Source organism: Lathamus discolor, chromosome 1 (genome assembly GCF_037157495.1).
Source record: "Lathamus discolor isolate bLatDis1 chromosome 1, bLatDis1.hap1, whole genome shotgun sequence".
Lineage (NCBI taxonomy): Eukaryota > Metazoa > Chordata > Aves > Psittaciformes > Psittacidae > Lathamus > Lathamus discolor.
The window spans coordinates 65,151,077-65,170,521 of record NC_088884.1 but is presented as its reverse complement, the minus strand read 5'-3'; the positions used below and the strand labels follow the sequence as shown (position 1 = coordinate 65,170,521).

At 48.1% G+C, this 19,445-nt stretch overlaps 1 protein-coding gene across 1 annotated transcript; it reads right to left on the bottom strand.

Moving 5' to 3' along the window:
* Positions 1-736: 736 nt before the first annotated feature.
* On the bottom strand, positions 737-6,680 carry LOC136007172 (homeobox protein NANOG-like). Its single transcript, XM_065665089.1, has 4 exons — positions 6,500-6,680; positions 3,075-3,352; positions 1,571-1,660; positions 737-1,102 (listed from the first exon to the last, which is right to left on the bottom strand). Exons 1-4 carry the CDS (start codon positions 6,678-6,680, stop codon positions 737-739), a joined length of 915 nt encoding a protein of 304 aa, XP_065521161.1.
* Positions 6,681-19,445: the final 12,765 nt, after the last annotated feature.

Below are 19,445 nucleotides of genomic sequence, written 5' to 3'. Positions count from 1 at the left end.
AAAAAAAGATACAAAAAATATATAATCAGTCTTTAAAACATTTTATTATTTGCCAAATTGAATGCACTGTTAGATTTTCTCGAGGGGAGGCACAGAAAGATACAAACTACAACAAAGGGCTTATTTATAATTTTGATGCTTGTAAGACCATCTTACCAGCCTTTGTGCAAGCTAATTGTCACATCTCCCTTCACTAGACACTTCATCAGTCCTACACCTTGTGGCTGACCCACTGAACTGGTGGTCTAATCATCAGATGCTTGGTGTGTGACAATAACTTCTCCAATTTCAGTGAATATGTGACCAGCACTTCTCCATATACTCCATGACTTCATGTGTTATGTATACACAACGGTACGGTGATATGTACAAAGGAGATCCCCAAAGGAATCTGTGCCTCCTCTTGAGACAAGTTACAAGATCCATAATTTAGAAGATCCAGGGCATTATCTAGGTAGCCAGATCTCGAGTCTTGCTATAAGGTTGTCTGTGCCAACAAAGAAGAGTGTGTGTGCGCATGTGTAAGGACATATAAATGAAGAGCTGTATCTACATATATGGGCAAACAGGTATCTGCATGTCTGTGTGTTTGTGCACGCTTGCAGGCACATATTTGGATGCCCAACAAGTTCTAGCTACATGATGCCTCAGAATTGAAGAGCACATGAATAACAAAGGGAGAAATGAGAATAAGATTTGATTCACGGCTGCCCCAAGTACCCCACATCCACAGTGCTTAGGAATGATAGAGATGGTGGCCAGCAGTGGTTGGGAAAGGAGCCCCCATGGCGGCAGAGTGGTGAAAGTTACAGCTGTCACCCGTCTTTGTGCCTGGATATTCCACACTGCCAGGACAGCTGTGGTAAAAGTCTACTTTGTGCTGGGCAATGAAGCTGGGCAGTGTCTGCTGGACACTGCAGGTGCCTCCACCTTTGCCAAAGACTCCTCCATCCTCACTGGTCACAATTGTGTAAGCGTTCTGCCCTGCTCCGTAGTGCTGACGGGGGGGAGGCATGGTTTGCATGTTGCTGGCTGCGGTGATTGGGTAGCCCTGGTGGAATTTGGGGTGCATGTCCAGGTAAGTACTTGGCTGGAAGGCACTCTGAAAGGGAAAGACAGTGAGTCAGAATACATAGCTAGCTTCTCCACTGTGACAATAGCTTCTCTACAGAATAAACAGCCTGGCAGGTACTAGGGCTCTGTTCCTTCACATTTCATGTCCTCTTGATTGGCAGCAATGGCATGGGAGGGCAAGAAGAACCATCTCTCTCTCCATAGCTCAGGAGTGGTTACATAGTTGTGTGTATATATATAGACACATGCACACACACATATATATGTGAGGAAAACAGCTTTTCTCTGGAAGCATTTCAGTGGCATAGTCAGCCTATTGCTAGGCTACCCACAGAACATGGAGCTGTGCCAAGCCTGTGCCTCTGCACTGAACAAATGAGAAGGCAGGCTATGCTCATACTTTTATGCTTAAGTCACCACAGTCACAGAGGAAATATATCACAGGACTTATCTGGCTAGACAGAAGACCATGCTGAGCCATATGCTATGTTCTTACTTGCGTGAGGCACTGAGCCCTTTCAGTCCACAGGCTATGCTTCTGGCACCTTTTCAGCTTCATCCTCCGGTTCTGGAACCAAGTCTTCACCTGGGTGGGGAAAGGAGAGCAGAGAAAAGAAAACATCAGCAAAGGAGAGGGAAGAGCAAATGTTATCCCATTCCAAAGCAGGAAGACCCAGGGGAAGAGTGACCAGATGGCATAGATATATAGGCAGCAGCAGATAAAGGCCTGAAGAGCTCCCTGGGGTTGCTGCCAATGGGGATGTCTGTCTAGCAGCCTCAGCAGGTGGCTAGTGCATCTGCATAGTGGGAGGAGGGGACAGCATTCCATCCACAGAACAGTTATAGCTGTGACAAACTGACTCATTTCAATCATGGGGATGAATGACTGGTGCAAACTAGACCCACGCAGGTCTCTACAAGCCCCCTGCACTTCAAGCAAGCTTCTAAGACACTGTTTCTGCATGCTTGTGAGCAGAGCAGGGAGAGGCTTGCTCCCTGCACCCAGCAGTTCCCAAATTCAAAGCTCCTTGCTGTAGTGAATTCCAGAGCCATTTCGCCCTAGGGCTCTGTCTGCACCGGGAAAGCAGCCTTTGTGGGGATGTGGATTGAAGGAAAGACCAGATTGTCTCACCAGTCTCAAGTTCCTGCTCAGCGTGTGCACGTGTATGTGTGCACCTACAATGCATATATGACTTGTTCTAGTCCCAGAGCACCCAGGCTGTCGCGCCCAACTATGACATCCAAATTCCAGGCAGACTTTTTACTTGTAACTGCAAGTATTTGTACGCCCGTTGCCAGCCCCCTCTGCTTTAAGAAGGTATCATTTGAGCCAGCACCAGTTCACTACATACATACATACATATACATATATATACTACATATACATACTTACATATACTAAATACATACACTACATACATACACTACATACATACTCTATTTGCCTGGAGATCAGCAAAGACCCTGTCGAGTTGCAATATATAATCCCAGCAGTACCCACATGGAGAGGGATGTCAAGCCACCAGAAAGTGTTGAGTGTGGCACATTATTAGATAGTGGACAAGGTCAGCCCTAGGAAACGTTAGCAACAGCTTTCAGCACGTTGCAGCCCAAGGATTCAGAGAACTGACGCATGCCAGGGTTTCTGTGATGTTCACCAGTGCAAGGAAAAAGCCTGTGAATTGCTGTCAAGCCCAGGGCAGAGGCTGTTTGTGGCAAACAACATATTCATCACTGTGTTTGCAATTCTATTACAAGTGTTGGCAACAGTACCCTTAACTGATCCCTCACTGGGGAGGCCCCAGTGAGGTGACACTGACTCTCCTGCCCCAAGAAGTGCTTCTGATCTCTGAACATGAATAAGCAGGAGAGCAACTGTTAGCTGCAACCTTTGCCTGTATTCACAGGTGGGGACTTATCTTCCCATCCTGTCACTGCCTTATATGACCATTCAGCTGCTGTGTGACAGATATACCATGGGTCAAAGACTCTATGTTCACCTGCTTGTAGGTGAGCCCCAGGGCAGCAGCCAGCTCCCGGATCTGCTGGGGGCTGAGGTACTTCTGGCTCTGGAACCGCTGGTGCAGGGTGTGCAGCTGCTCCTTGGAGAAAGCTGTGCGTTTCTTGGACTTCCTCACCCCATCGTCCATGCCATCTTCTCTGCCCTCCTGAGACCTATCCGTAGGCTGTGGGGACGAGGATGCTGAATGTGGACTGGTGGCTGAATCTGGTGTGAATTGGCTGAAATTCCCAGAACTGGATGAAGCTGGGGATACTTCTAGAAATAAAAAGACAGTGGGGAAAAGTATGCAAGACATAATGCACAGCTGTATGGGTATGAGCATGCTCACTGCCTGCTCCAGAGATCCTTGCCTACCATACAGGGGCTTTCCTGAAGCAGAGCCTTGTGTCACCCTCCTTCCTTCATGGATCTGTGAGCACAAACAAGCACACTGATTGTGAGCAACTTCCCAGCTCAGCCCTCCAGGATACCTGTGGCTCTCTCTTGCCAGCTGGAAAAGTCAGGGCAGGGAGGGAGAATGGTGCACATTGACTCCCAGTGTTATTATCCTCCAAAAGGCCCCGGTAATATTTCAGTCTCATTGCGGTCTCATTGTGGTCAAAGAGGCCTGGTCATGATTGCAGGCATAGTTTTGGGTTGGTGACTGGGCTCCCTGAAACCGCCTGCCCAGCAGTCTCAAGGCAGTTGATACAGTGGCAAGGCAACTTCCAGCCATGGTGTATGGTGACCCAGAGCAGTCATTTCTTACAGTGACGGGGTGGCAGGTGGAGAGCATGAGCCAGGCCTTGGATATTGGCTCACTCTTGTTTGCCTGTGGCACCCACCACAGACCATGCCACTGTTGGAAATGCACGTATAGGTGGGGGCACCTGTTTGGCTGAGGAGGGCTTCTGGAAGACAAGAATGAAGGAGAAAAATTTGAAATGGAAAGGGGGAGGGGGGGAAGAAAGGTGGGTGTTTGGGACAAGCACGAAGAGCCAGTAATCCTGTACCAGGGACACTGGGGACAGAATTCAAGAGCGCAGAGGAACGTGTGCAAGCCCTTTCTCATTTGTGCCAGTGCATGTCTTAAGGGGGTCTCTGCTGAGGACAAAGTTGAGATAAAGATCTAAAGGAAAAACTTCCTAAACAGTCTGGGCTACTAGTTCAGACAAAAGCTGCCAAGATGCAAAGGCATTCAGGGTGCCTGAATAGGAAAATGCTGACAGGAGAGATTACCCCCGCACATTTCTGTCAGGTGCCTGGCTGCTGGGGTTTGTGAGAGGCTGAGACCTTCTCAGGCTAGCCCTGACTGAAGGGATGTGATGCCAGTCTCCTCCCTCCTCCATAAGTGCGGTGGCAAATCTGTCCATCCTTCCCTCCTCCCTCCAGCTACTCATCTGCAAACCCTTCTGCCCATTCCCTCTCCTCCTACTGACAATTCAAGAGAGGGGGGGTGCAATGAATGGGCAGTGCCATTTTATTACACATCTTCTGACTACCAAGTTCAACCAATAGCTCCAATATCCTTACTAGTCACCCTGAAACCCACACAAGCACACCCTCCCCAACTTCCCAAATGTATGTCTAATGCAAAGTACTGACGCCCTCCTGAGGAATGAGCTCCTTGTCCACCATATCAAACCCTCCCTTCTGTTGGAAGCTGAGATGCTGCTAAGCAATCACTCCTAAGCCTAGAGGCTCTTTCTGGGCCTCAGAAAGGTAGCCATGTCTGCAGTATCTCTTCTGAGAGCATCACCCTCCGGAGAGAGGCACACCTCTCTGTGGTGCCTGCCTCTCTAGGGCTGCCTGCTCTCATAGGCTTGCTCTTGGCTATTTCCTATCCCCAGGAGATGAGAACCACCAGCACAGGCTGTGTGAAGAGGCAGATGTGCAGCGGGGCAGGTTTCTGGTGCTGGGGAGCAGGGCCATGAGGGTTACAAAACGAAAGGAGAAAGGGGCTGTCAGCAGAAGAGGTGCAGGACCTGAGGTGTTATGTGCATGGGGGCAGACTGCAGAACCTGAGAGGAAGCTGAACATCTGTGTCCTTGATGCACGGTGAGCTAAAACTTCCTGTGGGACCACAGGATGGTTGGCTCCTGCAGGCTGTGCACTAAAACCTTATAGGCAGGAAAAGGGCATGAATATGAGCTTGGAAAACAGAAAAGTCTTATGTTAGACAGGAACCACAGCAAGATACCATAGAGCTAAAGCTCCCACATGTTCCTGGGTTCCTTGGCCTGTCCTCCCAAGATCCCACGCAATTTACAACCTGCAGTTTGAGCACAAGACAAAGGTGCTCTCCCTCTCCCATGAGAGTGAAAGGAAGAGGAAACAAGAAACACAAAGAGCAGTACAACAGACATAAACATGAAAACCTAAGGCAGCCCCACACCCACAAACCTTTGACATCAGTAGGCCTCTGCTTTCATGACTGCACTCTCTGCAGAGAGGGACCAGAGTGTTCAAAGGAGAGTGTTCAAAGATGGATTTCACGTCTGTAAACCAGGCCCACTGGGGGCACAAGCGAGTCAGTCCGCCTGCATCCTTTGCGGAGCAAGCAGCATGCAGAGAACATCTCCAAACTGCGTGGCAAGTAGCCATGTGCCAAATAGCCACTAGCCACTCTGCCAGAGCCCGTAGCTCTATCCCATCTGACAGCTTAAAACCGGCTCTCCAAAAGCTTGCTCTCCTCCCACCCAGTAACCTTACACGAATGTTACCGTGCCGAACATACAATGGGGCTCTGCAAAAACCTGCTTTCATCAGGCATTCAGTGAGTGGCAGGGGAATGGCAGGAGCAGAAAATGCCACTGCGGTGGGGCCTGGGACTTCTTTGCAGAGATGGAAAGGCAAGGCATCAAGAGCACAGAAAGGGGAATGGAGAGGGGAAAATAGCAAACTAAAAAAAGCAGAGAGTAACAATGCTGGATTTAAAGGGAGCGGATTTCCCGGCACAGCAATTCACTGGGATCAGGTTTGCTGAGCACATGAAAGGTGTGAGGAGTTTGTAAGGGGATAAAGGATGCCACTAGCGGAATTACCTTCAGGAGCTGTTTCTCTCCATAGCACACATGACAGCGTTTGACTGAAAGGAGGCCTAGACATCCCCGCCCCGAGAGCCATGAGGCTTCATGAGCCCATGTTGTCACGCTGCCCTCCAGCCTGCAGCACAGACCTGCCAGTGCCTCAGCTCTTGCAGGCTCTGCTGAGGTCTGGGAAACGGTCCCCACGGGAAGGTGGTGCGACTTGCCCAAGGTCACCCATCCTCCTTGCCCACGACATGGCGCCCTGCCCCGCTCGCACGTTAGGGAACCGAGGCAGGGAGAGAGAAAACTTTCTCAAGGTCCTTAAGCAAAGCGGCTGGGCTGGGACCACAGGTACCGCGGGGAGCGGCTCCCGCTCGCAGCCGAAATGCCTTACCTGCCGTCTGCCTCTTCCCTCCTGCCTCCGGAGACTGACCGGCGCCCAGGCCTGCCCCGGGCCCAGCCGAAGCGGGGCCATGTCCTGCCTCCCCCGCCGAGTTCCAGTAAAAGTCCAGGTACCCCATGGCGGTCCCGCCGGGGTAAGCCTGGTAGGGGGGCAGAGCCAAGTGTGCACACATGGGCGGCAGATGAAGGGGTGGCTCCCCCACCTTCTAATAGATGTCACCTTCACTCGGGGGGGGAGCAGGGCTCACCAGCAAGCTGAGGTAGCCCCGCAGTGTGGACAGGCAGTTACCTTTATAGCTGCCTATACCCTGCCTGGGACTGCAATATTCACCACCGTCTGCTCCTCGGGGCTCTTTGTCATGTTAAAGAGCCTGATGGTTGGGGTGGGGACAGAGCAGGGCGGAGGGGCGAGAGAAAGCCACACATGGCATCAGGGCTAAAATATGTCCCCTCTGGATTCTTCCCATTCTGCAGGTTCCTCAGTCACACCTGAGCAGGGGCCTGATCCACAGCCCCAGGAAACCCCCTCCCGCTTGCTTCTTCGGGCTCGGCTCGTCCTGTCACAAAATAATCCTGTGGGTGCAGATGTCCATGCAGAAGCTGTTCCCTGCGTTGGGAGAACACATACCAAACAATCCCCAACACATAGGAGGGGACGGCAGGTACATGTGGTGCTGAGCGCCTCGGTACCATGCCGGGATAACTCAAGGCCCAGTTCCAGGCTATGGGGAGGGTTCTGAGACCTTTCCTTTGTGGCTCGTGTCACATTGACACCTTTGCGAGAGCCACACATACATGCACACACCCTCCCTGCCTGGCAGCACTTTCCACGCTCTTGGTGCAACTGTCAGAGATGGAGCAAGGTGGGGAAACCAGTAAGTGAAGACCTGACCCGGGGGCTAGAAGGTACACTTTGGGGGTTGGGTTTTGTTTCAGGTTGGGTTTGGGCTGGTTTGGGTTTTGTGGGGTTTTGTTGTTTTAGTTTGTTTTGGTTTTTTTTTAACTGAAAAGGAATTTCCTTCACCCAGGCATTTCAGGGTGCCAGGTGACAATGTGGATGGCCCATCTTCCACGTGTCTGTGCCAGAGCAAAGCCAGAAACGCTGGGCAAGTCACATCCAACACCACATCTCATGTGGCAGAGCAGGCTCGGAAATCTCAGCTGGCTGATGTACAGAGGGACAATCAGCAAAGGCATTCTCATGGAGGTAGGAAAAGATTTAGTGCAGGTAAGATCCGCTGCTAACAGATTTGCTCTGCCATGGCCTTTCAAAGGCACGTCCTTTCATTTGTGTAGTCTTGGCTGGGGCCTTTGCCAGGCTGCTGCAGGCTGGTTGAAATAAAGATGAAGAGTTTCCTTCAAGGCAGGGTTGGCTGATGCTTGCTGACATGGGCCACCCAAGGGGGACAGGCACCTGCAAAGGTTCTTCATTAAAAAACTAGAGGTGAGTGAGCCACAGAATTCAGTAGTGGGCCTGCAGGTTGCTGGGCTCCATGGGCTTGCTCCAGTCTCTTCCCCCCAGGAGTTTTTGCTCTTTAGGAAGATTTTATTACTTTCATGTCAAAAAAACATTGCAAGTCTCTAGCTAACATCTATAATTATCGATGCACAGGCAGAGGGCCCGGAGTTAATTCAAATATTTCTCATTAGAAGCAGCCCTGCTTCTTACCACCAGGACATGTGCATGCCTCTTGTCAGAAGCTCAGAGCTGAGGGTGCAGTTCCACAGAACTGTAAAATTATTTAACCCGGACCATCGCTGCACCCCTCTGTGCCTCACTGGTCCATGGCTGCTTGTTGCTGCCTTCTTCCCAAGCCTGCACTAGCACCCAGTAGCTGCTGAACAAGCCAGAGAGGGGAAACTGCTTGATGTCAGTGCTCATCAGCAGGGAGAAGGAACAGACAGATGAGGTGAGCAAGACCATGTGAAATGTTTAAAGTTCTACGTTTTAGTTTAAAAGGATGTAGAACACCAGTTCCCTCAGCACTTCTGATGCTGCTCTGTGTCCCGTGGCAGGTTTCTACTCCTGGCTTCCTTGTCTGTAGAGCAGGGGCAATTTGTGAGCCTTCTGAGATGGGAAACCAGAAGGAACTGCAGGACTGGCCTGTGAGTGAACCTGAAAATCAATGCAGCTGCTCCTGAGTCAGTCATGGGCACATCATTGCACCCACTTGTCACATCACAGCATGATTCTGCTGCCTTGGGACCATGCACTTGACCATGAGCTACAGACTTGGAGAGAACTAAAGGCCTGGCTTGGATCTCTTTAACTCAGTATTTTCTATTTGCATCTAACTCTTCTCTGTGTCTATAAACTGCAGGGACTGACATCTCTCTGCACAAGAAATGCAGTTTTAAATATGAAATTAACCTGGAAAACTAAAGCAGAAAAGGGGTTTTGAGCACATTTACCTCAATAGAATTCTGAGAATATTATGGACAAGACAGTTACTCTACAACAGCCTCTACATGATGGTTTTGGCTCATGCCTCACTTCTGAATTATTCCAGGTTTCAGAGCTGCAGTACCACAAGAGCTCAGGGCTCAGAGCTCTGGCACCTGTGTTGGTGTTCAAGTTGTCATGACCTTAGGTGCTGTTAGAAAATGAAAACAAGACAGCAGTCCTGGGGGATACCAACATATCTTCTAAGACTGTTTAATATGGAGACCTGGCAGAAAACATGTCATGGGGTGCTGCCATGGGTGGCAGTAGGTATCTGTACTTGCTGGGAGCCCCCATGGCTGAGCACTTCACACTTGATCTCCTTGATCTCAGCTACTTCTGAAGGTGTCTGGGGTCCTTCTTGCAAAGTGCCTAGAGGCCATAATAAACTAGCACAGTCACCTGCATTACAAAGTCCCGCTGGGCAGAAGCCGGGGAGGAGGATGGTGCTGCCCTTGGGACCAGAACCACCCGCCCAACTGGACCAGTGAGTGGGGCAGCAATAGAGGGAGTCAGCTCCCCAGGGCGGAGGGGGACTGACAGGCAAAAGAGCTGAAGGAACCCCAGGGCCTCACCCCCCATGGTTTCAGAGCAGCAGCACACCACAGGCAGCAGCTTATCTGCCCCGCACGGCACATAACGCAGTCTGTGGTGCAGGCAGCAGCTCCCAAAAACCAGCACTGCAGGCAGCTGGCAGATGTGGCTTGGCGTCAGACTGAACCAGACTGTGGGTGGTTTGGTACTGTGTTATTCCAGGCTGGGCCCAGTACTTGTTACTGTCTCACAAAAAAATGTATATGAAAGCTCTTCTCAGCTTACGGGGTTTAAGTATCTTAAACAGCCTTTATCTGCTCTTCTATACCATGAAGCTGAAAGCACACTCCAATAAAAAGAGGGTAAGTTCTTCACAGTCATGTTAGTAACATGATATTTCACCAAAACCTAAGTCATTTGCATTCTCAGAAATAGCAATGAACTGTGCAATGGTCACAGCAATGAAACAGTAGCCTGTAAATGACCAGGTTTCCTCCATAAAGGCAGTGAGGTAGGAAGACTAGTCATTAGAGAGACAAGGAAGAAAGAGGGAAAGTCCTCATTCTCTGTCACAGTGCCCTCTATGATGTGGTTGTAGTTCATGCTGACCTGCCCAAAATGGCCACAAAGTAGTGAACATAGGTGCAACTGACAGGTAAATCAAATGACATGAAAGGCAGGAGAGGCTGAAAAAACAGCCTTGAAAACTGCTCTGGGATGGTGGACATCATTCAGAAGATGCTCAAGCAGAGCAGATGATGGAGAACATGCTCCTGGAAATGGTTTCTGTAACTATGTCCTTTCATTGGCACAGTCCATATGGTTGCGACAACCTGATTTTCTTATAACAAGCCCTGCCTAGCCATGTTTGGTCACTGGCTCAATGTCTTCTACACCTTCCCTAGGTGACCCTCAGCAAAATCATCCCTCCAGGCAACAGCTTTTAATTTGCTTTGGTCCTGGTGGGTTTTTTTGTTTTGCTTGTTTTTTTCTTCTGGTTTTCACTGGGGTTTAGGAAATAAATTACCTTTCAGATCTCTTTATTTGTCAGCTGCTGCTCTTGTCTCCTAAAATAGCAATCAGACAGTGTCAAATGGGAAAGGTCAGCTCTGGATAAAGACACTGGACAGACCTGACTTCGAGATGTCTTTGTTCTGGCAAAGTGTCCCGTGACAGCTAACACACTAATGAGGCTTGATGCGTACAGTGTGGATATAACAGAGCAAGAAATGAAAGTTAAAGCTGACAGCAGCCTGAATAGACTTAGATGTTCTGTCACAGCTTGAACCCTTGTGGCTCACCTCTTCTTGGTGCAGCTCTGCCCAACAGCCTCTTCGGTGAAGACAGATCTGATGCTGCCAACTGAAGTATCGCTACACCTGCATTTGTTTGGGCGGCAGACCTGGGCTGCAACAGTTTAGAAGTCCCTATTGCTACCACTGCACCAGGAAAACACCAAGCTTCTTGGAGGCTTGGCCTCAGAAGACCCCCTCTCAGGGTGTGGTGGGGAGTACCCCTCCCCAGAGGGACCTGCACTGCGGGCTCAGCACCCAGCACTCCTCTGGAAGCTTTCTGGGCCATACAGGCTGTTTCTGTGACTGGTAATACTGGTGAACAAGCATTTTTCCCCTGTCTGAGTTGTATTAAAAAGATAAAAGTATGCTTTTCAGCCCTTGAACTTGCTCAATGTGATTCTGGGTAAGTATTCAAAGACAGTTAATGCAGTTGTCTAAAGAAAACGGCTTTGACAGTATTGTTTTATAGTATTTCTCCTTTCTTAGAAGCCTTAAGGCTTCAAATGCCCTGCTTTGTTTAAACATTTTCAGGGGCGATTGTGATTGACATTGACAGTAATTGCTTAATCTAAAGACATTTTTAAAGGCCAGAAAGTCGAAAAGTAATACAGTTTGAATGATATGAAGTGAAGTAGCTAAAAGGTTGCAACATTCCCACTCTGTTTCCCTTTTAACCGCTTGGTTTAGCATGTCAATTCTTTAACCTCGGTATGAATTTACTTCTCTTACAGCAGCATGTTTTTCTCCAAAGACTTTTCTTTTTTGGTGATTGATCATCTTCTACATTTTCTTTGCTTTGTGTGAAACTGTGCTGTAATCTAGTCAGATCCATGTATTTGCCTGCTCGCGCAATGGCCTTGTCCTCCTTGCAAATACTGTTAATGAGTCTGCACCAGAGAAGTTTTTCCCTCCCACAACACATATGGTCTTTCTGTAGAGAGGATAGGTGGTGGGAAGGAAAATTTATGTTAAAAAAATCATAAACATGCTGCTGGTTTGGGTTTCTTTTTGCTGTTGGTCGTTTGGGGTTTCTTAGCTGGGTCATGCTAGGCTGAAAAATACTGAAAGGAGTAAAATATATTCCCAGTGAGGGAATATAACTGAGTTTCAGTTGGGTGATCAAAAAGAAAAAGGAGGAGGATTCTTTTTCTCAGGCTATTCTGGGCCTAGAGCTAAATAGGGTCAGAGCTGGTCCTTCACTGTACATAGCAGCCGACCAGAGCCACAAAAATGTAAGTAAGTTAGGACCTCTCAAGGCTGGAAGATGTAAGGGGAGCTATGGTAACACCTACCTAGAAAAGACTGGGGGAGGGTCTAGGAAGTCTGCAAACCTTAAATAACACTCAGTGTTTCCTATAGCTGCCTTCCATTTTTCCTTCTGTAAATGTAATTTAGGAGTCAGCTTCCCATGTTAAGTGGTTTTGAAGAGTGCGGTCTGCAGAGGCTCCTTCTCTTAAATTATTCAGAGTAACAAAATCCCACCTCATCTTGCTGTGCAGAATTTTTGAGTAGGAACAGCAAAAGGTGAAAGTGAAAAAAACACACCCCCATATGTATACATACATAGAAATGTATTCAAATGCTCTCCTTCTGCCTCCTATCTTTTCTTAATCTGCCCTGTGAAAAAGAATGTAAGGGCCAAGAAATGAATGGGTTTAGTTTCCAATAAAGCAGTTTAAGGACAAGCTGTTGATCATTATCATGGCGTGGATTTTTCTGTCCATTTATCCATTGTGAAGTCCTTCACACAATGAGGCCCTTTAAGAGAAGTGCAGTTTGACCCTGATGCCAAGAGGAAAGTGAAATTGGGAGAAAAGAGCTCTGCCAGCAGTGACAGCACCTCCCACAGTATCCTGGGTCTCACCTTTTGGATTTTACTTACCTGGTCTGGAAATACAAGATGTGATCAGAGCAGGCAAAAGAAAAGGCCCTGGACAGTGTCACCACAGCTACCACTTTTAGCCTCATTCTGACATCTCTTGAAATATAGTGGATTATTCCTCTGCTCTCACCCATCCTTCACAAAGCTTTTTCAGTCCAGCTTCTGTCTCTTGACTTCATGTTTAAAAGGCACAGTGCGGTTACTGCCCACAGTAATTTCTCTGGCTGTATGGCTGCAAGCTTATGGGCATTGTGCAAGTACAGCAAATTCTTGGCCAGCCTGCTGCTGCTGTGTGTTTCCCACTCCCCGAAGCTCTTGTCCGTACTGTGTGTGTCGCACCAGCAGAAAGGAGTGTGAGGCTCCAGCATCAGAAGTGGAACATACACTTTCCACCTTCATTGGTTTTCCTTTCCCTATTCAATACGTGTTTTGTCTTTGAAGAAAGAAGTTTGTGTATAAGGTAACAGCAAGCCTATGCTCCAGGTCCATCATGACTAAATCCCCTAGAATAATGGATCTTAACTGTTGTTGTCTGTGCCATGTTTTCTCCCTAAAAAGAAAAGGGACGAGGGATTTTCTAATGCTTACCTTTTTTTTAGTACTTGAACTGTTTCCTCTTCTCTTTAACAAAAGCTATGAAGATTTTTAATGGTGGTTATTGCCACAGCACCAAGCTGTCTGAAGACTTGAAGTCTCAGACCGTGTTTAACTGTTTGGTGTAATGCAGAGCATTTTAATCAAAATGTATACATAGAGAAAAACTCTCCCATCACTGGAAAACCCACTTGGCCCTACAGAGGTGTGGTCCCTGTGTGGCCCCCTCAACTTGTTCCTAGGCATATCTTCCAAAGAATTCCCACTTAAACCCAGTTTGCAAAAATGTGGGTCTGCATGGCCCCTCTTCCAGCACAGCCGTCAATAGCTGGGAATCAAGCCCTTTGATGTTAGGCTTTTAACCAAGACATTTGAGGTAGGCTAGGCTCAAGCTAGGCTTTCCATGATCTCTTCATGGTTTATTCATCCTGCTTCATGACCAGTACACAGTCTTATAAAAGAATGGTGAAAGGGTCCTTAATATTCTGTGAGCATGTGGCACACAAGTAGAGGGTGAGGCTTGGTAGGGAAATCTGCCCACAGAACAAGGCAGGAGGAAGAGGAAGTTGTGCTGGGACATCTCTGCAGGGATATAAGATGAGAGCAGGTGATGGATTTTGGCAGGTGGAAAAGGTTTCTCAGTTGCATTAAATGCAGACAAAGTCTGTTTAAGGGCCTTGTAGGCCCTGGACCATCAAACTTTACAGACTCTGATGTATCTAAGAGTGGGAGAAGAATGCAGTGTCCTGCTTTTCCAGTCACTGGCTCTGGTATCTGGGATTCCACCAGCTCAAATGTGCCAGGAATTAAGTCTCCCCAGACAAACAGAGATAACATAGCAGAGCTCTGATCAAGGGACTGATATCAAAGAAGCAAATCTCTCAGCCCGGGGGATGAATCATCAGAGCAGTTTATTCCAACCTTTTCTCCTCCTTTCAAGTATCAGGTTCAATTGCAGCAACAGCAGCACAAAAGGCTTCGTCATTCTAGGTGCTGCAAAGACAGGGAAAACACAACCAGGAGGAATGGAATTCACAGGTGATACAAGGCTGGGAGGGTGCTGCAAATACCACAGAGAACAAAGAAGTAATGCAAAAGGAACCTATCTTGCTTGGGCAGGGAGGAAGAAGGAAAGATGAGGGCTAGTCATGCACCTGGGGAAAAAGAATCCTAATGGTAGATAATCAAAGGGAGATGTGTAGAAAGCACAGCATGGAAAAAATAAAACAACCTGCCAAAGGAGATGCAAATTTGCCAGATGAAGTATAGCAACATATACTGTGTCACAGGCGTGCAAGCCCTTGACAAAGATCTGTATAATGTCATTTTCATGGATGGGGAAACTGAGGCACCACATTGGCTCAGTTATTGTGCCTGTTATTATGCAGCACCGACTACACCTTGACTAGGCAGAAACACCAATCTGTCAATGGAAAAAACTTTCATCTTAGAGCTAAAGGGAGTTATTACGCACACTTTTGGTGAGGTTACATTCTGGTTTGTGTGCCCTGCAAAATGAGGGGATGAGGCAAGGGAGGCCTCAGGGCAAGGCAGCAGGCAGAGCAGTGTACAAAACACAGCTGCTCTCTGCCAAGTCAGTATCAAGCCAGAATTGCAGCATCTCATCCTCTCAGCAATCTCTGGATCTAATTCCTGTTTATGCGTAGGGGGAAGATCTGTCTTGCTGCTGCCACATCCACTCAGGTTGCCCTTCCCAACAGAGGTGAGGACAGGTGGGAAAGGCTGGACTGGCAGAGACAATGCCAGACACGGGGCTTTCATGGAAGTAAATGAGGTGGTGGTATGTCACTTCAGCTCCTCCAGTTCTTCACAGTCATCTCATCTGTGTACCAGCCTGCTCTGCAACAGAGATGAGCTGGGGGACCAAGCCGGGTCTGGTCCTCTGCCCCATCACCATCAGCAACAGTTATGTTGGACTATCCTCCAGCTTTACTGGGGCGTCAGTCACATCATTGCTGGATCTTAATAAACAATGTTGTCAATGTGCCTGGTTTCCCCATAAACTGAGTTAGCTCTGCAGTGCAAAGAGGAGCAAGACCTGCCAACTGTATAAAAATCAGTTGATCTCTGAAGCGTGTATCTCTGACTCAAGTGCACACCAGGAGCCGCAGAAGTGCTGCTGAGCTGTAGTCTGGTTTGGGTTGTAGTTGGGAGTCTGGGGGTTTGGGGCAGAGGTAATGTCATGGCATTCATGTTTCAGAGCAGCCCTGTGCTTTGGCATGTCAAGATTTACTTGTATGGCCTATCAGTTCCTCTAAAAAATTGTTACTGATAATTACATTGCAGGTGAGCCTAAGCTTTGGAAGGAGAACCGGGGGGTGGGAGTGGATGACAGTCATCTACAGGGATTATCTGCGTAAGGGTGAGGCACCTGGGAAACATGCATGCTGCTAACATACATGCTGCTAGTGTGCTGCCACATAACCAGCCATGTTTCTGTGCTACAGACAGGGTAACACAGAGTCAGCTCTCTTCAGTGAGGCTACACTTGGTATCTTGTGCTTCCCTTTGAGTGCTGTGCTCTAGCAGGAATGAGCAGCCCCAGGAGCAAGGAAGCAATTCAGGACCCAAAGGTAATCAGTTTGGGGGATGTAATACTAACTAATTGGGAATGCAACAGATACAGAGGAAGGCTGGTGGCCTGTGGAAGTCTGAGTGTGAAAATAAAAACCCAGACAACCCTGGGGAGTTTTTAAAAGGTTGTGATGTTCCTTTGGGACCCAGGTGAAGAAGTATCTTTTGCTCACACTAGAAAAGGGGCATAGCAAAATCACAGCACCAACCTCTGCCTCCAGTGGCGGCCCTGCCAGCATCCCCTTCAGGCACTTCCTTCTCCAACACAGCAGAAGGTGACATTCATATTGTAGAACATCATAAAGTGACCTTGCACCAGGGCGTGACTTGAAGTGTGCAAGGATGGCAGTAGGAGAATCCAATGAGCCATGGTCCCTGTGAGACAAGGCTTTGCCTTGGGTATAAGCTCAGCGGGTCTCCTGTGTCATACAGAGTCTGGGATGGGATTAATGCAAGTTTAGTCATTGCCCAGGATAACATGTCTAAAACCTCCACACCTTCCCCAAGCCTTTGTCCTCAGGTCTTGAAGAAAACCTAAGGCAGAGGAAGGACAGCAGCATGAAGCGGGCTTAAAGAATGACTCTTCGAGGGGCAATGGGGAAGAGCAAAGGGGAAGGAGAGAAGTGAGGAAGAGCAGGAAGAATAGGCTGAAACATCAGGAAAAATGCAAAGAGAATCCCAAAAGCATGAGGGAGTATAACACTAGGCCACCCTCAGCTCTGTAGATGGGCAGACCCTGCAACACATGACCTGAAGCAGAAGAAGCTGCAGGAAAAATAAGGCCATCAGAAAGTGGGGTCATGAGGTAGAAGGTAGGACCAAGCAATGTTCGGGTCACAAGGAAGGGCTTGAGGTATGAGAGAGAACCCAAAGTTGACCAGCTAATGCAAGCCCATCTCCATTCATATTTTCAGTGTTTATGGAAAGGTTACATCTGATATGCTGCGCTGCTACCTTCAGTCTAACTAAGCTAGCTGTGTTTTGCATGGCCGTCAATTCTCCCTGGCTGTGGTACTTAAAAGGTCATGAGCATTTATGAGTTTGCCCCAAGCCCTTTACACAGGTAGCTCTGAATGGCAACTGACAATAAATTCCAGCAGTTGATGCTCCATGAAAAGTGTGTATTTTGACCATGTTTCTCTTTGGATTCATGTGAAAAATCTCATTCTGCAAATAATCAGGCATCCTAATTTCTACTCTGCAGGATGTGAGTAACTTTGTGCAGGCAGATGCTGATTGCTCATATCCTGTGGGGCAACTGTAATCTAGCCTACATGGATAGTAAGATACAGTCTTGAAGGTGTTGCTTTCATAACCCAGTGAAAGTACAGCTATGGTGTGCTTATTGCAAATTGTTAAAGGTCACCCATTATCTCCCAGCACAGCCAGCTCCCTTACCAGTGGTGGCTGTTGAAACTTGACAGTGCTGAATTTATCAAATCAAGTACAATTTCTATGGGACCATGATGCAACTACATGGCTGAAAAACTGCTGTGGTGCAGCTGGAGACAGTCCAGGCCCTTTAGGAAGCTCCCAGTTAAAAAGCACCACAGCCACGAAGTATGTCATGCCTGTGTGCAGAGACTCAGTGAGAAATATGTGGAAATACAATATTTATCCTTCTTCCTGTCTCTCCAGCAGTGGCCATCAACCCAACTGTAGCTCTGCACTTTTATTTGACAATGTCAAGATTTCATGTAGGTGGGCATGAACTTTTCTCACCAACTTCCCTAGGGCCATCACTTTGTCCATGAAAATATCCAGATGCCAGGAAGGGAAGTGGTTTGCTCAAGATCACTCAGCACCCAGCAGGAGGATGAAATGCAAGCTTTCCCCGCTCAAAGACCCTGCTCTGACCAGGAGATGGCACTGCCAGCTTTTCTGGCTGAAGGGGGTGAGCTTTTCGCTTAACCACTCCGCACAGCCCGCAGCTCCAGTTCGACCCCTGCATGCCAAGCACCACCCTAGGATAAGACCTAAGTGATTTACCTTGTTCTGTTCGTGCAGCTTTTACCCTGATTGTCCTTTCTCCCTATGACGTTCCAATCAGGCCAAAGGCCTGAGCAGTAATAAATAATAAAATGCACATTAGTACAACATTTGTTGCTCCTAAAATACCCATCCACCTACATCATTCCCCTCCTTGTTCCCGTTTTCCCCTGCCTCCCATCTCAGACCCATCAGAAGTGCATAGATGCTACAAACAAGTGCTGCGTCATGCAGTATTGCTCTCTGCCTTTAACCAGCAGCCTCAGCACTTCAACGTGCATATCCTATATATTTGCAAGCACACAGATGTTTCTCATCAGCTGCTGTCAAGCTCTGCTTTATCCACAAGATAAAGATGTCCAGAGCATGCCAATAGCTGCCAGAGCATGCCAGTGCCTAGCTGCTGAATTATAGAACAGTTAGGGCTGGAAAAGACCTTAAGATCATCTAGTTTCAGCCCCGCTCCCATGGGCAGGGACGCCTCACATTAGACCATGTCACCCAGGGTTCTGTCCAACCTGGCCTTGAACACTGCCAGGGATGGAGCATTCACAATTTCCTCGGGCAATTCATTCCAGTGCCTCACCACCCTTACTGTAAAGAACTTCTTCCTTATATCCAATCTAAACTTACCCTGTTTAAGTTTGAACCTGTTAGCCCTTACAAAATGAGACTAGCCTTCAGTATACCCCTAACTCTAAAGATACTTGTGTTTTTTTGTTCATCCCTACCACCTTACTATGCTTGGCAGCCATCTCTTTCTACCCACAGAGCACTGTTAGATGGGCATGTTTTGGATGGAGCATGGTGACAAAAAGCAAACTGCTGGGCAACAGCAAGTGCTGAGCTGTGCACATTCTTGGAGGGTATAAGCTAGAGTTTATTTACCTCTCCTGCCTCACAGCAGCCTGCTCCCAATCCACCCTGTAGTCATGATTCCTTGACTAAAAAAGTGGGGTCTCCAGCTGAGACAACTAATAACTTGCTAGCACTACTTTGTTGCCACTCCACCTTGCTGTCCTTCGTGCTGCTTTCAAGGATTCTCTCATACTTTTCAATCACTTTTGCCTTCAGAGACCTGACCACTCATCACTGCATACTTCTTCCCCCTCCTTACGCACACAGCTTCCTCCTTTCCTTTAGCTGCTAGCAATACTACCAGCAAGTGACAAGCCTGTGATAATCCTCCTGGCTAGTTCACTATGGTGGCCACCTCCTGCCTGCTCCAGGACACCATTCTGAAGTCACCTGCTGTCTCTGCCAGGCCTCCTGCTGCATCACCTCTCAGTGCTTCACTCTATTCCATCCTTCCTTGGGTCCTCTTGCTCTGTTCCCTAAACATCACCTTCAATTTCAATTCAACCTTGACCTTCACCCACCAGTGCCACACTGTCTCTCCTGAGTCTGGTGTATCCTTTTGACAGCCCTGAGGCAGTGGAAAATGCTCTCTGGGCTTTGGGAATGCATTGTCCCTCGGCATGTACAGTCTCCATGTTGTACACATTCACATAATACCAGGGAAGGAAGGTAGCTGGCTGCTCGTGTCCCAGAAATCCATAGTTCTGCCATCTGTCACTCTTCCACTGACTTTCAGCATCAGAGTTAT

Bases quoted from the DNA above. Each gene is read 5' to 3' on its own strand.
- LOC136007172 (XM_065665089.1), bottom strand. From the start codon at position 6,680: ATGTGTGCACACTTGGCTCTGCCCCCCTACCAGGCTTACCCCGGCGGG. The intron at 1,661-3,074 runs GTGAACATAGAG...TTCCCCACCCAG, and splicing joins TGGGGCTCACCTACAAGCAG to GTGAAGACTTGGTTCCAGAA. The intron at 1,103-1,570 runs GTAAGAACATAG...TTTCCCTTTCAG, and splicing joins GGGCTCAGTGCCTCACGCAA to AGTGCCTTCCAGCCAAGTAC.